Consider the following 14,057-nt stretch of genomic DNA (forward strand, 5'->3'; position numbering starts at 1 on the left):
TCTTAGCGTGTGACCCAAGTCCAACCACATTGCTGTATTTGCCCTAGATCTAAAGTCCGCATATGAGGGAGAACATATGATTTTTAGTCTTCTGAGCCTGGCAACCTCGCTCAGAATGATGCTCTCCAGTTCCATCCATTTACTTCAGAATACTAAGAGTTCATTCTTCTTCATGGCTTCATAAAATTCCATTGTGTATAAGTACCGCATTGTCTTAATCCATTCGTCAGTGGTGGGGCATCTTGGCTATTTCCATAACTTGGCTATTGTGAATAATGCTGCAATAAACATGGGTGTTCAGGTGCCTCTGGAGTAACCTGTGTCGCATTCCTTTGGGTATATCCGCAGGAGTGCGATTGCTGGATCATATGGCATATGTGCTGCTTATTTGCTCACCTATTGGTCTGCTGGATGTTTCCCAAGCAGGTTTGGAGCCGGCATTTGGAGCTGGCATCTGTTGGTGCAGGAGCTCTCCTGTTTTCTCAGTGTAATGTGGCACGGAGAAGCTTTGTATGGGCTGGGGGTTCAGGTTGTGGAAGCCTTGATTCCCCTTGGTGCTTTTTTTCTGCCAAGTGTGGCTCCAGCATCTCAGCAAAATTTTGATTTACAGAGCTACGCTGTCTGCTTCTGCATTCTAGTCGCTATGTTGGATCCCATTTACTGAATATCTTAAGGGAAAATGCCATGCTTAATTAAATCTCTAACAAACCTGAAACTCCGTAAGTATCAGAATCCTGTGGCTATTTCAATATTTTTCTGACAAAGCTCAATGTGTATAAGTGTTAATCAGTTATTTTTAAGGATATAAATATAATAAGCTGCTGATAATTTTCATTCAAACTCTTTATTTTTCTCATGTGCATTGTCTGCATAAACTGTAGATCTATGTCTAATTGGTAGTTCTTCATTTCTTCTCTGTGATCAAAATGAGAATGGACTCTGGCAATTGAACTACTAGGTGAGGGGTTTGTTGTCACCACCTACATCTGTCCCACTTCGTGTCTTTATTTTCCATTAGTATTTTTATTAGCATACATTAATAGCACAAGAGGTTTCATTATGATAATGCCATAGATGCATGCAATGTACTTTGAACAAGTTCACTCCCTCTGTTATATTCCCTTAACCCTCCTTTTTCAAACAATGTTTGTGGGTTTCATTATGTTATCTTCATCCATACAGATATACTTTGATACTGTTCACCCCCTAGTGCCTTCTCTTTTCCCTTCCCCTCCTTCTGATTCCCTCCAGACAGTCCCCCTTTTACATTCAAGTCCCATTAATACTATCATCATCATTATTTTAGTTAGGTTCTACATGTGAGCAAAAACATGGATAGTTGGCTTTTTGAGTTTGGCTTGTTTTGTTCAACATGATGTTCTCCACATCTACCTATTTTTCCTGCAAATGACATAATTTCATTATTCTTCATGGCTGAGTAATATTGCAGAGTATATGTGTATGGATATATTTATACATCCATATTATGTCACATTTTCTTTATCCATTCATTGATTGATGGGCACCTAGGCTGATTGCACAGCTTGGCTGTTGAGAACAGTGCTGCTATAAACATGAGTATGCAGGTATCTCTCTGATATGCTGATTTATACTTCTTCAGGTATATGCCCAAGAATTATATAAAGTAGGTCTATTTTTAATTTTTTATGAACCTTGTAATGATTTCCATAGTGGTTGCAGTAGTTTATATTCTTACCATTAGTGTATAAGGATTCCTTTTCCCCTACATCCTCACCAGCATTTATTGTTGTTTGTTTTCTTAATGATTGCCATTCTGACTGGGATGAAATGGAATTTCAGTGTAGTTTTGATTTGCATTTCCTTTATAAGTAAGGATGTTGAATCTTTCTTCATATATTTATTAGCCGTTTGTACTTCTTCTGAAAACTACTGTCCAATTTGTTTGCCCATTTATTAATTGGATTATTTGTTCTTTTTCTGGTTTGACTTTTTTGAGCTCTTTGTATGCTCAGGATATTAATCCTTTGCCTATTGAATAACTGGCAAAGATTTTCTTCCGTTCTGTGGGTTGTCTCTTCATTTTGGTAATTGCTTACTTTGATGCGCAGAAGCTTTTTAATTTGATGCAATCCCATTTGTCTATTCTTGCTCTTATTTCCTAGGTAATTGAAGTCCTATTTAGAAAATAATTGCTTATGCCTACCTATATCTTGCAGTGTTTCCCTTTTATAGTTTCAAATCTTAAGATCAGTGATGCATTTTGAATTGATTTTTGTACAGTGTGAGAGATAGGGTCTAGTATCAGTTTTCAGTGTATAGATCACCAATTTTCCCAGTACCATTTGTCTTTTCTCTAGTGTATGTCTTTGTCTCCTTTGTCAAAAATCAGATGGCTGTAACAGTGTGGTTTTATTTCTGGATCTTCTGTTCTGTTCCATTTGGTCCTTATGTCTTTTCATGCCAGTACCATGCTGTTTTCGTTACTATGGCTCTGTAAAATAATTTCAAATTATTTTTATAATTTGAAATTCGGTATTGTAATACCTCCAGTATTGCTTCTTTTGCTTAGATTGCCTTTGATATTTAGGATGTTTTATGTTTCCATATAATTTTAGAGTTAGTTTTTCTAGCTTTGTGAAAAATAGCAAACCATATTTGAATCTGTAGACTGCTTCCAGTATTTTAGACATTTTCACAATACTAATTTTTCTTCTTCAATTTCTTTAGGTTTTATAGTTTTCACTGTAGAAGACTTTCACCTCCTTAGTTTAATTTTTTTGAGGCTGTTATGAATGGAATTGTTTTCCTGACTTCTCTCTCAGTCTGTTTATTGTTGGTATATATATATATATATATTTATATAAACTAATGATTTTTGTATGTCAATTTTATATCCTGCTACATTGCCAGAAGTGCTTTTTAGATCTAGAAGTTTCTACTGAAATTTTTAGAGTCTTCTAAGTATAGGATTGTTTCATCTGCAAATAGGGATATTTTGACTTCTTCATTCCCCATTTGAATCCTTTTTTTACTCTTTTGGTGGTGCTGGGGCTTGAACTTAGGGCCTCACATTTGGTAGGCAGGCACTCTACCACTTGAGCCATTCCACCAGCCCTTTTTTGAGATAGGGTCTCGTAAACTATTTTCCTCGGTCACCTTTGAATTGGAATCTTCCTGATCTCTGCCTTCTGAGTAGCTAGGATTATAAGCGTGAGCCATGGGTGTCCAGCTCTCTTTTATTTCATTCTCCTGCATTATTGTTCTGGCTAGAAATTCCAGTACTATATTAAATTAAGAGTAGGAAGAGTGGACACCCTTGTCTTATTCCTGACTTTAGAGAAATTGCTTTCAGTTTTTTTCCCATTTAATACGATGTTGCTTATAGGTTTGTCATATATAGCCTTTATTATGTTGAGATATGTTCTTTCTGTTCCTAGCTTCTTCAGAACTTTTATCATGGAAGGATGTAGAATTTTGTCAAAGGTTTTTTTCTATATCAATTGAGATGATCATGTGATTTTTGTCTTTGATTCTGTTTATGTGCTATTATCACATTTATTGATAATCCTTGCATCACTGGAATGAAACTAATTTGATCATGTTACATGATCATTTTAATGTGTTGCTGAATTTTGTTTGCAAGTATTTTATTGAGGACTTTTGCATCCAAGTTAATTAAAGAAATTGATCTATAATTTTTCCCTTCCTCCCTACCTTTCTTCCTCCCTCCCTTTTTGGTATCAGGTTAATACTGGCTTCATGGAATGAGTTTGGTAATATTCTTTTCCTTTCTATTTCATGAAATACTATGAGGAGCATTGGTGTTCTTCTCTAAAGGTCTTGTAGAATTCAGTAGTGAATCCATCTGGTCCTTTGTTCTTCTTTGTTGGGAGAATCTTAATTAATGCCTCAATCTCATTGCTTGTTATAGATCTGTTTAAGTGATTTATATCCTTTATTTTGGCAGGTCAAATGCATTTAGAAAGTTATGCATTTCTTTTAGATTTTCTAATTTATTAGAATATAGGTTTTCAAAGCATTCTTTAGAATCCTCTGGATTTCATTGGCATTTATTGTGGTATTCCCTTTTTTATCTCTGATTTTTTAAATTTGGGTCTTTTCTCTCCTTCTTTTGATCAGATTTGCTAGGGGTTAATTAATCTTATTTACCTTTATTATTTTTGGTTTCTATTTCATTTAATTTTGTGCTAATCTTTATTATTTCTTTCCACCTGCTAACCTATTCTTGTTTTTCTAGGAGCTAAAGGTGTTGATCATTAGGCTATTTATTTGAGAGTGATCAAGTGTTCTCTTGCTCGCTCTCTCTCTCTTGCTCTCTCTCTCTCTCTCTCTCTCTCTCTCTCTCTGGATGTGGACACTCATAACTCTTAGCACTGCCTTTGTTGTATCTCAGAGGTTCTGGTAAGTTGTGTTTTCATTTTCATTAGATTCTAGGAACTTAGTTCTTTGGTGACCTACTGGTCATTCAACAATGTATTGTTCAGTCTCCACGTGTCTGAATATGTTCTGTAGTTTCTTTTGTTGTTGATTTCTATTTTATTCCATTGTGGTCTGATAGAATACAAGGAGTTATTTCAATTTTCTTATATTTGCTAAGACTTATTTGTGTCCTAAAATATAGTCTATTTTGGAAAAAGTTCCTTGGGCTGCTAAAGTGTATATTGTGCATCTTATGGACAAAGTATTCTGTAGATGTCTAAGTCCATTTGGCATATAGTGTCAATTAATTCTGAAGTTTCTTTGTTGATTTGTTTTTGTCTAGATGACCAATCTGTTGGTGAGAGTGGGGTATTGAACTCTCCCATCATTATCGTGTTGAGATCTATCTGTGCTTGTAAGTCCAGTAGTGTTTGTTTAATGAAATTGGGTGCACCAAAACTTGGTATGTGTTTATTAACAATTGTTATCTCCTCTTGATGGATTAATATTAATAATTAATATTAATTCTTGATGATGAATTAATATGGAGTGACTTTCTTTGTCTCTTCTGACTAATTTTAGTTTGAAGTATATTTTATCAGATATGAGCATAACTACTCTTGCCTGCTTCCAGGGTGCATTTGGTTGGAAAATCTTTTTCCATCCTTTCACCCTAAGCCAATGTTTATCTTATCTGTAAGATATGTTTCTTGTAGCCAAGAAATGGTTGGGACTTGCTTTTTAATCCAGCCTACCTTTTGATTGGAGCATTGGGAGCATTAGTTTTCAGTGATGATATTGAAAGGACTGAACTATTTCCTGTCATTTTGTCGTTTGGTGATGTTTGCTTCCTTTCTAACCCTCATTTGCTAACTGACTCATCTAGTGGGATTTATTCTTTCTTGTATTTTCCTGATTGTGTTTATCTTCCTCTCCTGAGTTTTGATTCTTTTAAGAATCTTCCTATAGTGCTGGTTTAGTGGTCATGAGGGTTTTTTGTTTTTTGGGTTTTTTTTCCTTTTTTTTAGTTTTATTGACAGTTGTTATTTCTCCTTCAATTATGAAGGATAATTTTGCTGGATATATTAATTTAGCTTGACAGTTATTTTTTGGAGGGATTGGAATATATCATTCTGTGCCCTCCTTGCTTTTAGAGTTTCTATAGGAAACTCTTTTATTTTGATGGGTTTGCCTTTATATGTGACTTGTTGCTTCTCTCTTGCAGCTTTCAATATTTGTTCTTTCTCTTATATGTTTAGTGTTTTAACTGTAGCATGTCTAGATGTGTTTCTTTTCTGATCTTGTCTATTTGGTGTTCTGAAAGCCTCCTGTACCTAGATAATCTTCTCTTTCTCAAGATTAGGAAAGTTTTCTATTATTTCATTGAATATGTTTTCTATGCCTTTAGCTTGTATCCTTACTCCTTCTGTGCTCAAGATTTGTAGGTTTAGTCTTTTGATGGTGTTCCAGAGGTCTCACTTGTTCCATTCATATTGCCCTAGTATTTTTTGTCTTTTTCTGATTGATCTAATTCCTTTACTTTATCTTTGATCTCTACTACTCTTATTTTCAACTTGTTCCATTCTACTAGTAAGGCTTTTGATTGTGTTTTTTATTTGGGTTGTTGGTTTTTCATTTCCAAGATTTCAATTTGATTTTTTTCAGGATCTCTGTATCTTTATTGAATTCCTCCTTCATATCCTGCATTGTCTGCCTTATTTAAATTCTTATTGAGTTCAGTTAGATGTTTATTTGTATCCTATTTTAATTCATTCATGTGCTTATACATGTCCTGTTTAATTTTATTGACCATGCTTATGATTGTTCTTTTGAGTTCATTGTTTGAAATTTATTTCCTTTACTGTTGTTCAGGTCTTTTATTATGGAATTATTGACTTTTGGAGGAGGCATGTTGCCTTGTTTTTTGTTTTTTTATTTTACTTCTGTTTCTACTTTGGGATTTATACATTTGAGCTAAGTGACTGGTTGGATGTTTTAGTTACCTATAGTGTTTCAGTTGAAATAGTCTCAGTGATCAGGCAGGACAGTGTAGTGACTTGGTTCATGTGCTATTTCTTACCACTGGACTGATGGGGTATGGCTCAGTAGCTAAGCATTTTTCCAGTGCTCAGGGCACTGGGCCTGATCCCCAACACTGCAAAGTTCGTTATAAACTAACTGGAATCTCTCATAGAAGGGTCAGTTGTCCACTTCTGTGCCACTTTCACTATAGAGGCTTCCCTTCTTTGTGTACTTGGAGCTGCTGTGGATTTCAGGTAGCTTTATAGCCTGCATCCTGGGTAGGCTCCCACTTACTCCATATGCATCCTGGTTTGTGTTCCCAGAAGCAGCAAGTGTCCTATCTTAAATGCTGTCAACAGATGTATCAGAGAGTGGGGGCAGCAAATGGAACACTGAGTTCTGAACTGGCTTGGGAGACCTGAGGGACCTATTCACTCTGCCTGCTGGTCTCAATGCTTACAGACCCTGTCCAGCAGTTCACCTCCCTTTGCAGAGGAAGAGGCTGTGGATATTTCCTGATTCAGAGGGTGTGTTTTTAAGGCCCTGCCCAATAGTTCATCTCCCTGTGAGGGAGAGGAAGCTGTGGGAGTCATGTGAGTTGGTGGGTTTGGATGCAGGGCTATGACCCATACAGCAGGCAGCACAATATGCAGCCTGTAGGCCTAATACTAAGCCAGCCACAGGCTCAGTGCTTTGTTTCCACTTAGCCTCAGGTGATGGGACTCACTTCTGGCCATAGAGGTTGAGGTCTCTGACCACCACCGCTGGTACAGTTTGAACTTCTTTGCAGAGCCATGTCAAACCTTCTCACTCTCCTCAACCACCTCTTATGGCTGCCTTCCTCCCCCTCACCCCCTGACTCTCTGGCAGGGTGTTCCAAGATTCCCTGAGCCATGAATGTTCTTTGTTTTCAGGTCCCACACAGGATCTCAATCTCAAAACAATAGGCCGTCTCTCACTACAGAGTCTTGCTATCACCCTCTGAGGTAAGGGGATTAACAGAATGTCTTTCTTCATGTGTCTGACCTTCCACACACAGCCCAGTCACTGTGTGACAAATCCCTGTACTTGGGTTCAAGGTTTATAGGAGGTATGGGCTTATTTTGGAGCTAGGATGGGCAGTCTGTCCCTAGGGCCATCAATTTTAAACTATAATGGCATCTTGAGCTTCCCTCACTCTTCTGTGAACCCAGAGATGGGCCTGGAACTACTGCTTTTCTTCTGCCTCAGTTTTTGTGTGGATTTCTACCATCCTGTTACCTCTTTTGTGATTCTCAATGTTCTTCCTCTCTTCAAAAGGTAATCTTTCTTGTAATATCTGACTCTCCTCATTCTTGTAATCAAAAGGTGGATGCTTCTGATCCTTCATCTTGCCCTACCACCTACTTTTTTATCTTGCTGCCCATACTGATCTAGACAAGTATGGTTTCAGTGACATTAATTATTATTATCTCATTACCTTAATGAGATAAGGTTGTGTCATGTTCATATCATTGTTGGTATGGCTGTATTAGCTGACTATACGATTTAATATTTATCAAATTAAAATATACATTTTATGTTTCTCAATATTTTTAATGTTAGAAAATTTGTGTGTGCCTTGGCAGCACATATTCTAAAATTGGAAAGATACTGAGATTACTATAATCCTTATACAAGAGTGACTTGCATGTTCTGAAGTGTTCCATATTTATGTGGTTTTTGGCAGTTGGGCTCTGTGCTGGCTAACATTGAGAAAATGGTGTGTGTGGAAAGATTGCTCAAGAGGCCCATTGGGATCTATTCTCCACCCCAGACAGTACCCCTTTTTCAGTGTTCTCAGGCATCTCCACAGCCATCCCAGTCCTGTTACAGTTATTGAGTTACTTGGGTAATCCTCATATTTGTATTCAAATTCTAGCTTAAAATAAAAAAGATTGTTTGAGAAATTACCTTTGAAGGCCAACCCTGGTCCCCTTTATCAGACCAGAATTCTTAAAGTGGTGAGCAACTGTTGTCAGACTTTAGATCTATTAATAAATCAGTGTACTATGCCTGTATTACCCTGGTTTTGATAAATTAGATATAAGTACCATATCTTGTTAATGAAAAGTCAGATGTTTGATTATCTCTGTTGTTTTGTTTTTAATGAATGGTACACTTTCTTTTTCCCTTTTATCTTTAAGTTATAGCTACACCTGACTCAATGCAATGTCACTTTCAAACCTCTTTGCTCCAACTGACTTAAAAAAAATTAGGCTCTTCTGACTTTGAATTTCTAAGTAAGGATAAACATCATATATCTTTTCAGTGGTCTACCATGTTCTACATATCCTGTGTCTTGTACTCATCTAGAACACTCTCATGAACAGTTTTCTAAAAATAATCAAACATTGTGTGTGGAAAAAAAATTATAGTGAATCGAGCATATGACAGTAACCCTGAGAATGAAGTTGAATGGTTTATGATTTTAATGAAATCTTTAAAAAGACCATTAGTAATAGATGTGTTTTCAAGGCACACTATAAGCATGTATTAAATTATCAGAGTGAAATCACTTTGTATTATTAACGTATGATAATTCAAAAATAAAATTAAAAAAGAGAAGTAAAACATTCTAATAAAAATAGATGTGTTATGTGATATTTTAAATATGAGTTCCTGGAAAAATCATTTTAGTAAAAATAAATATAACTGTATTTTAAATATATTTCCTATATGTGTATAAATTTGGTTAATATTGTTACCATTTGAAAATATGGCAACTTGTAGGTCAATGAAATTAATTCTAGTAGCAAAGAAACCTTAAGACATCATGATATATATTTTTTCCCAGCTCAGAATCTTTGCATAGTTGCTGAAAATTGTTATATCCCAGTATTATGAGTACAGAAGCTTTTTTCCATGATCTTTTCCTTAAAACTGCCCAGGTACCTCTGAGAATCTCACTTGTCACCTTCTCTTAAATTACAATAGCAAATATAGTTTCAATTACAGTAGCCTCTCAAAATTTAGATGCTTTATGTCAATTGCATCTTTTTTTCCTCAGCTATGAAAGTGGCAATGGGGATGCAAAAGCAAATCACTGCCAAAAGAGGTCAGATAGACGCCCTTCAAAGCAAGATCCAGTTTTTGGAAGAGGCTATGACAAATGCAAATAAGGTGAGTCCCTGTCAGAGTAGGGGAAACCAGCATGCTCACTCATTAACATACTGTAAGATAGAATAAGACACAGCAGAGATACAAAGTGCAATGAAAAGAGAAAAGCTTTTTTCTGACTTAGAGCCTGAGGGAAAAGTTACTGAAGGATCACTAGAGCAGGATCTTGAAAGACAGGTAGTGTTTTAAATGCAGAAAATGGCAAAGGGACATTCCTGGTAGAGGCAGGAAAATGATTATAACCAGAGTATAGTCAGTCCCTATGTAACATGACAAATGCATTCCTAAAACCCACATGCTGTGCAAAGTTGATAATAAAAACCACAGGGCTTAGGGGAACAATTGGATCAGGCATACCACACAAATTCATCCAGGACACACACAAAAATAGGAAGCTAATAAATATAGTAGCACAGTTTTATACATGTTAAGTTGAAAAGAAATACTGCAGTAAGTGTGGCCCTTTGACTTCAAAAAGGCCTGAAGTTTGCTGTGGAAATGTGTGAAAGATTGCAGCTTATACATTATTGTGAAGGTGTGGAAGGAGAGTTTTCTATAACACTAAATATATATGGACATATCTCATCACACAAGATAAACTGAGGTAGTAGACAGGTGTTTTAGGAGTATGTATGTGGACTTTTTTTGGTATATTCCTATAAAGCTCCATTTAGTTAGGTGCAATTCTCTGCATTGACTTAGTGTTTCTCATGAATGAAAGGGCTTATAAGCAAACATGGATTTATATTCCCTGATATATTAACTTTAGAGCAAATTTGCATTTTCAGATTTATAACAAATGACTATAATGAAGTGAGAAAATAAATGGCATAAATAGAAAATAAGCGTAACTAAAGTAATTACTAGTTTATTACCCATGATAAGTCCCTGAATGCTTTGGAATGCAGCTAAATATTAACAAATATGTACATACATTTGTGCATTGCCTTTATCACATGAACTTACTTATTTCTTCTTTGTTTTTCCTATTTTTCTCCCATCCTTTTCTCTTATCCAAAACTTGTTCTTTTCTCTTTCTTCTCATTATTTGCCTTTGGGAATCTAAACCAGTGTCTATCTTTCCTGACATTACCTAGGGCTTTCAGATGTTACAGCTTGCTATCACAGAGTCTACAATAGGCATTTGTGAAATGAATATTCAACCATGAAAGAGAGCCCACAATATTTTAAATCTCTTGTCATTTAAAATATAATTCAAAGAAATGCCAATGAAGATTACTGTACAAATAAATTTCAGTAAAATTTGGTTATATGATTACTCAATCAACTCACTAAAAGTTTCTTTTTTATTACATAGATATTTCATATTTTGTAGATTTTACCAAAAATTTATTAATACAAAAAAGAAGCAAATAATACCAGTAGTGATAAAAATAGAGGATATATCATAACACTGTTCTAGCAACCCCAACTTCAATTCAGAAGCAATTAAATGGCATATTGGTTAAATGTATCTAATTCAGGGTCTTTAAAGAAGTTTTAGTTCTCTCATCATCTCTCAGCCTCTATATCAGTGATTATTCCTCATATTTTCCTCTTCCATAATTGTAGGAGAAGCATTTTTTAAAAGAAGAGAAGTGCAAACTCAGCCAGGAATTGAGCACTGTTGCAACAGAAAAAAACAAGATGGCTGGGGAACTGGAAGTTCTGCGATCTCAGGAACGCCGCTTGAAAGAAAAGGTTGCTAATATGGAAGTTGCTCTTGATAAGGTATTATTAACTAAATATAGGAGGCAATTGTCATCTAGTAGTTACTAGGTAGAATAGCTCTGAATTGGTTTTAGTACAATTTTAGGCTTCTAGAGTTTCTAGGTAACAGGATAAATTACAAATATAAGCATAAATAAATTGCAAAAATAAATAAACATAATGTCACTGGTCCTTGTCCTTCTTAAGTTGCATTTTCTACTTGTACTTTTTGGACCCTACAAAGTGCCAAACATTAGCATTACTTCATCATGTTGCTGGCATTAAAAAGAGCTGTTTACCACCTAGTGCCCAGGTCATTCTTTAGTGGTAAATTAGGTGCTCCTGGAGGTGTTTTAATTATTCAGACCATTTTACTTATTCAGGAGCATCTTATGTCTTATATCCTATTGCTCCTGTGACCACGTTAGTCTGAGAAAGGTAATTTGGCAAAAAGTATGCATTATGACTATGTTTTTAAAACTCAAAAGAGCCTCCTCTATAGTTTATAGATTCTCTTTGTGCTAGGTGATTGGGTTATGATGCAGGTTGATAGATTCACTTTCTATTTGCATAGAAACAAATTTCAGTTGCAGTTATTTTTATGTGAATTTTCATGCTTTGTCAATATGGATGATGGAATCCATCTTCGGTTCATTCATTCATTTAAGTTTTGTCCGCATACTAAATGCTATGTATATGTTGAAGATAGAAAGGATAAAGATACAGCCTCAGTTTACTGAATAAAACAGACAGATAAGTAAATACAATATGGTGTGCTAGGAGCAGGTAGTTAGTTTCCTTGAAAAGGTAGCAGCTCTGCTTTTATAGGTTAGTGAAGTACAAGTGCTTACAGAGTGAAGGATAAATCACTTTATGGTTACTTGGTTGTAGGCGTCTTTGCAGTTTGCAGAATGTCAAGATATAATACAGCGTCAGGAACAAGAATCTGTGCGCCTAAAACTTCAACATACTTTGGATGTAAAAGTAAGGGGTTTTCATCATAAATAGTAGTTTAAGCAGAAATAATGCCTTTGTTTGATATCTCTTTGTATTTTCTTTATGTACTTTACATTTAAATGTAATTTCAACATTATCTGATAGTAATAATTATAAACCCTGTACAGACATTGTTATATGCTATACCCATCCTTTTCATTTATGATAACAAATGGAAATACCGTACTTTATCCTTAGTTGACAATAAATCAGTGAAACACAAACAAACTTCACGAGTACGTGCCTCGGGGATTCATAAGGGAAGAGTTGTCCACACAGGTGTTGAGTGAGAACAAAGGATCAAAGAACGAGTGTATTTGACTATTTCAGTAACACCAAAAGTGATATAACCTACATGACAAAATGTACTGTGCTTCTTGAAAACAGTATACTTTACACTGAAGTATATATCTGTTTTACAAAGTATACTTTAAAGTTGCTGACATATTTTAAAGTCTTGAGTAATGGATTTTGTCTGTGAAATAAAACACATATTTTGAGATCAGGCATAGTGGCTCACACCTGTAATCCTAGCTGTGCAGGAAGCAGAGATTGGGAGGATTATGGTCTGAGGCCATCTCAGGCAGAAAGTTTGCAAGAGCTGGGCACATGGCACATGCTTGTCATGCCAGCTACACAGGGAAGTGGTGATGAGCCTGCCTAGTAAGTGTGAGGCCCTGTGCTCAAACCTCAGTACTACCACAAAAAAAAAAAAAAAGAAGAAGAAGAAAGAAAAAGCATTTTGATTTCATAATTCCTTTTAGTTGTAGGTTAGCATTAGTTTTTGCTCATAATCTATATTGTTTGCTAGGAACTTCAGGGTCCTGGATATACCTCAAATTCTTCAATGAAGCCACGCATTCTCCAGCCAGCATCTGTTACCCATTCTCATTCTAATGTGGCATCTTCTCAGTCTACAGCCAGCTTCCTATCTCAGGTAAGTAACCAGTCTTATAATCCATGATGCAAGTGATAATAATATGTAAGTGATCATAAATTGGGAAAAAATTTCACTAAAAATATATTTATATCTAGCATTTTTAGTTACTAGATTTTAGATTTATACATTTTCCTTTAAGTCCAGATGAATGAAAATATATTCTTCACTATTTGGTGTTTCCTTAGGGAAAACAAAAATGAAATATTAACTGTTATTAATGTTAACAATAGTTTCTAAAGTAAATTATTTAATAATACTACATTCATTCCTTTGGTTATTTCCATCCCCAGTATTTTTATTTGTTTGTTTGTTTTGTGGTACTGACACTTGCCTTCAGGGCCTTATGCTTGCTGATAATAAAGTTTATTAGGAAAGGAATCACTTTCAGTAGACTGAAAGTGGGTCATCTCTAGAGTGAGAACAAGCATGACCTAACTTCAGCTTTTTGATCATGTCTTCAGAACCATTAATGTTTGTTCTAATTCATTTGTGTGTGTGTGTGTGTTTGGATGTCTGTCTTTCAAGTTGGAAACTTTTCCTTCCATGTTTGGTAATCCTTGGCTGTCATATTTAAGGTTAATGGTTTCTAAAAAAAAAAAAAAATCCAAAACTCTTTATAAGGTTGTCAGGATTTGTCAACTAGTGGATGGTTAAGTATTGCTTTTTTTTTCTTGAGGGAACCAAAGATTATCTGTTGGTCTTTATCCTTGGGTTGTTCAGTTCCCCTTAAGAGTGATGTTATTCCTGATTTATAGATACAAATCCTTCTATCAGAATTTGGAGAAGTCAGTGGAGGAGGGAGTCTGAGATAACTGTCTATCTGTATTTT

At 35.4% G+C, this 14,057-nt stretch overlaps 1 protein-coding gene across 11 annotated transcripts in view; it reads left to right on the forward strand.

Moving 5' to 3' along the window:
- Ccdc158 (coiled-coil domain containing 158) overlaps window positions 1-14,057 on the forward strand; it is an 80,293-nt gene that overhangs the window by 45,416 nt on the left and 20,820 nt on the right. For 8 of the 11 annotated variants that reach the window (XM_074041966.1, XM_074041962.1, XM_074041967.1 and 5 more), the window contains 4 exons: window positions 9,473-9,585; window positions 11,155-11,313; window positions 12,184-12,276; window positions 13,100-13,225. In XM_074041966.1, coding sequence (XP_073898067.1) covers window positions 9,473-9,585; window positions 11,155-11,313; window positions 12,184-12,276; window positions 13,100-13,225 — 491 coding nt within the window. Of the gene's footprint in view, window positions 1-610; window positions 720-7,358; window positions 7,431-9,472; window positions 9,586-11,154; window positions 11,314-12,183; window positions 12,277-13,099; window positions 13,226-14,057 lie in introns of those variants that run through there. The other 3 variants (XR_012435757.1, XM_074041969.1, XM_074041971.1) reach the window with 3 other exon arrangements.

This window comes from Castor canadensis, chromosome 9 (genome assembly GCF_047511655.1).
Source record: "Castor canadensis chromosome 9, mCasCan1.hap1v2, whole genome shotgun sequence".
Taxonomy (NCBI): domain Eukaryota; kingdom Metazoa; phylum Chordata; class Mammalia; order Rodentia; family Castoridae; genus Castor; species Castor canadensis.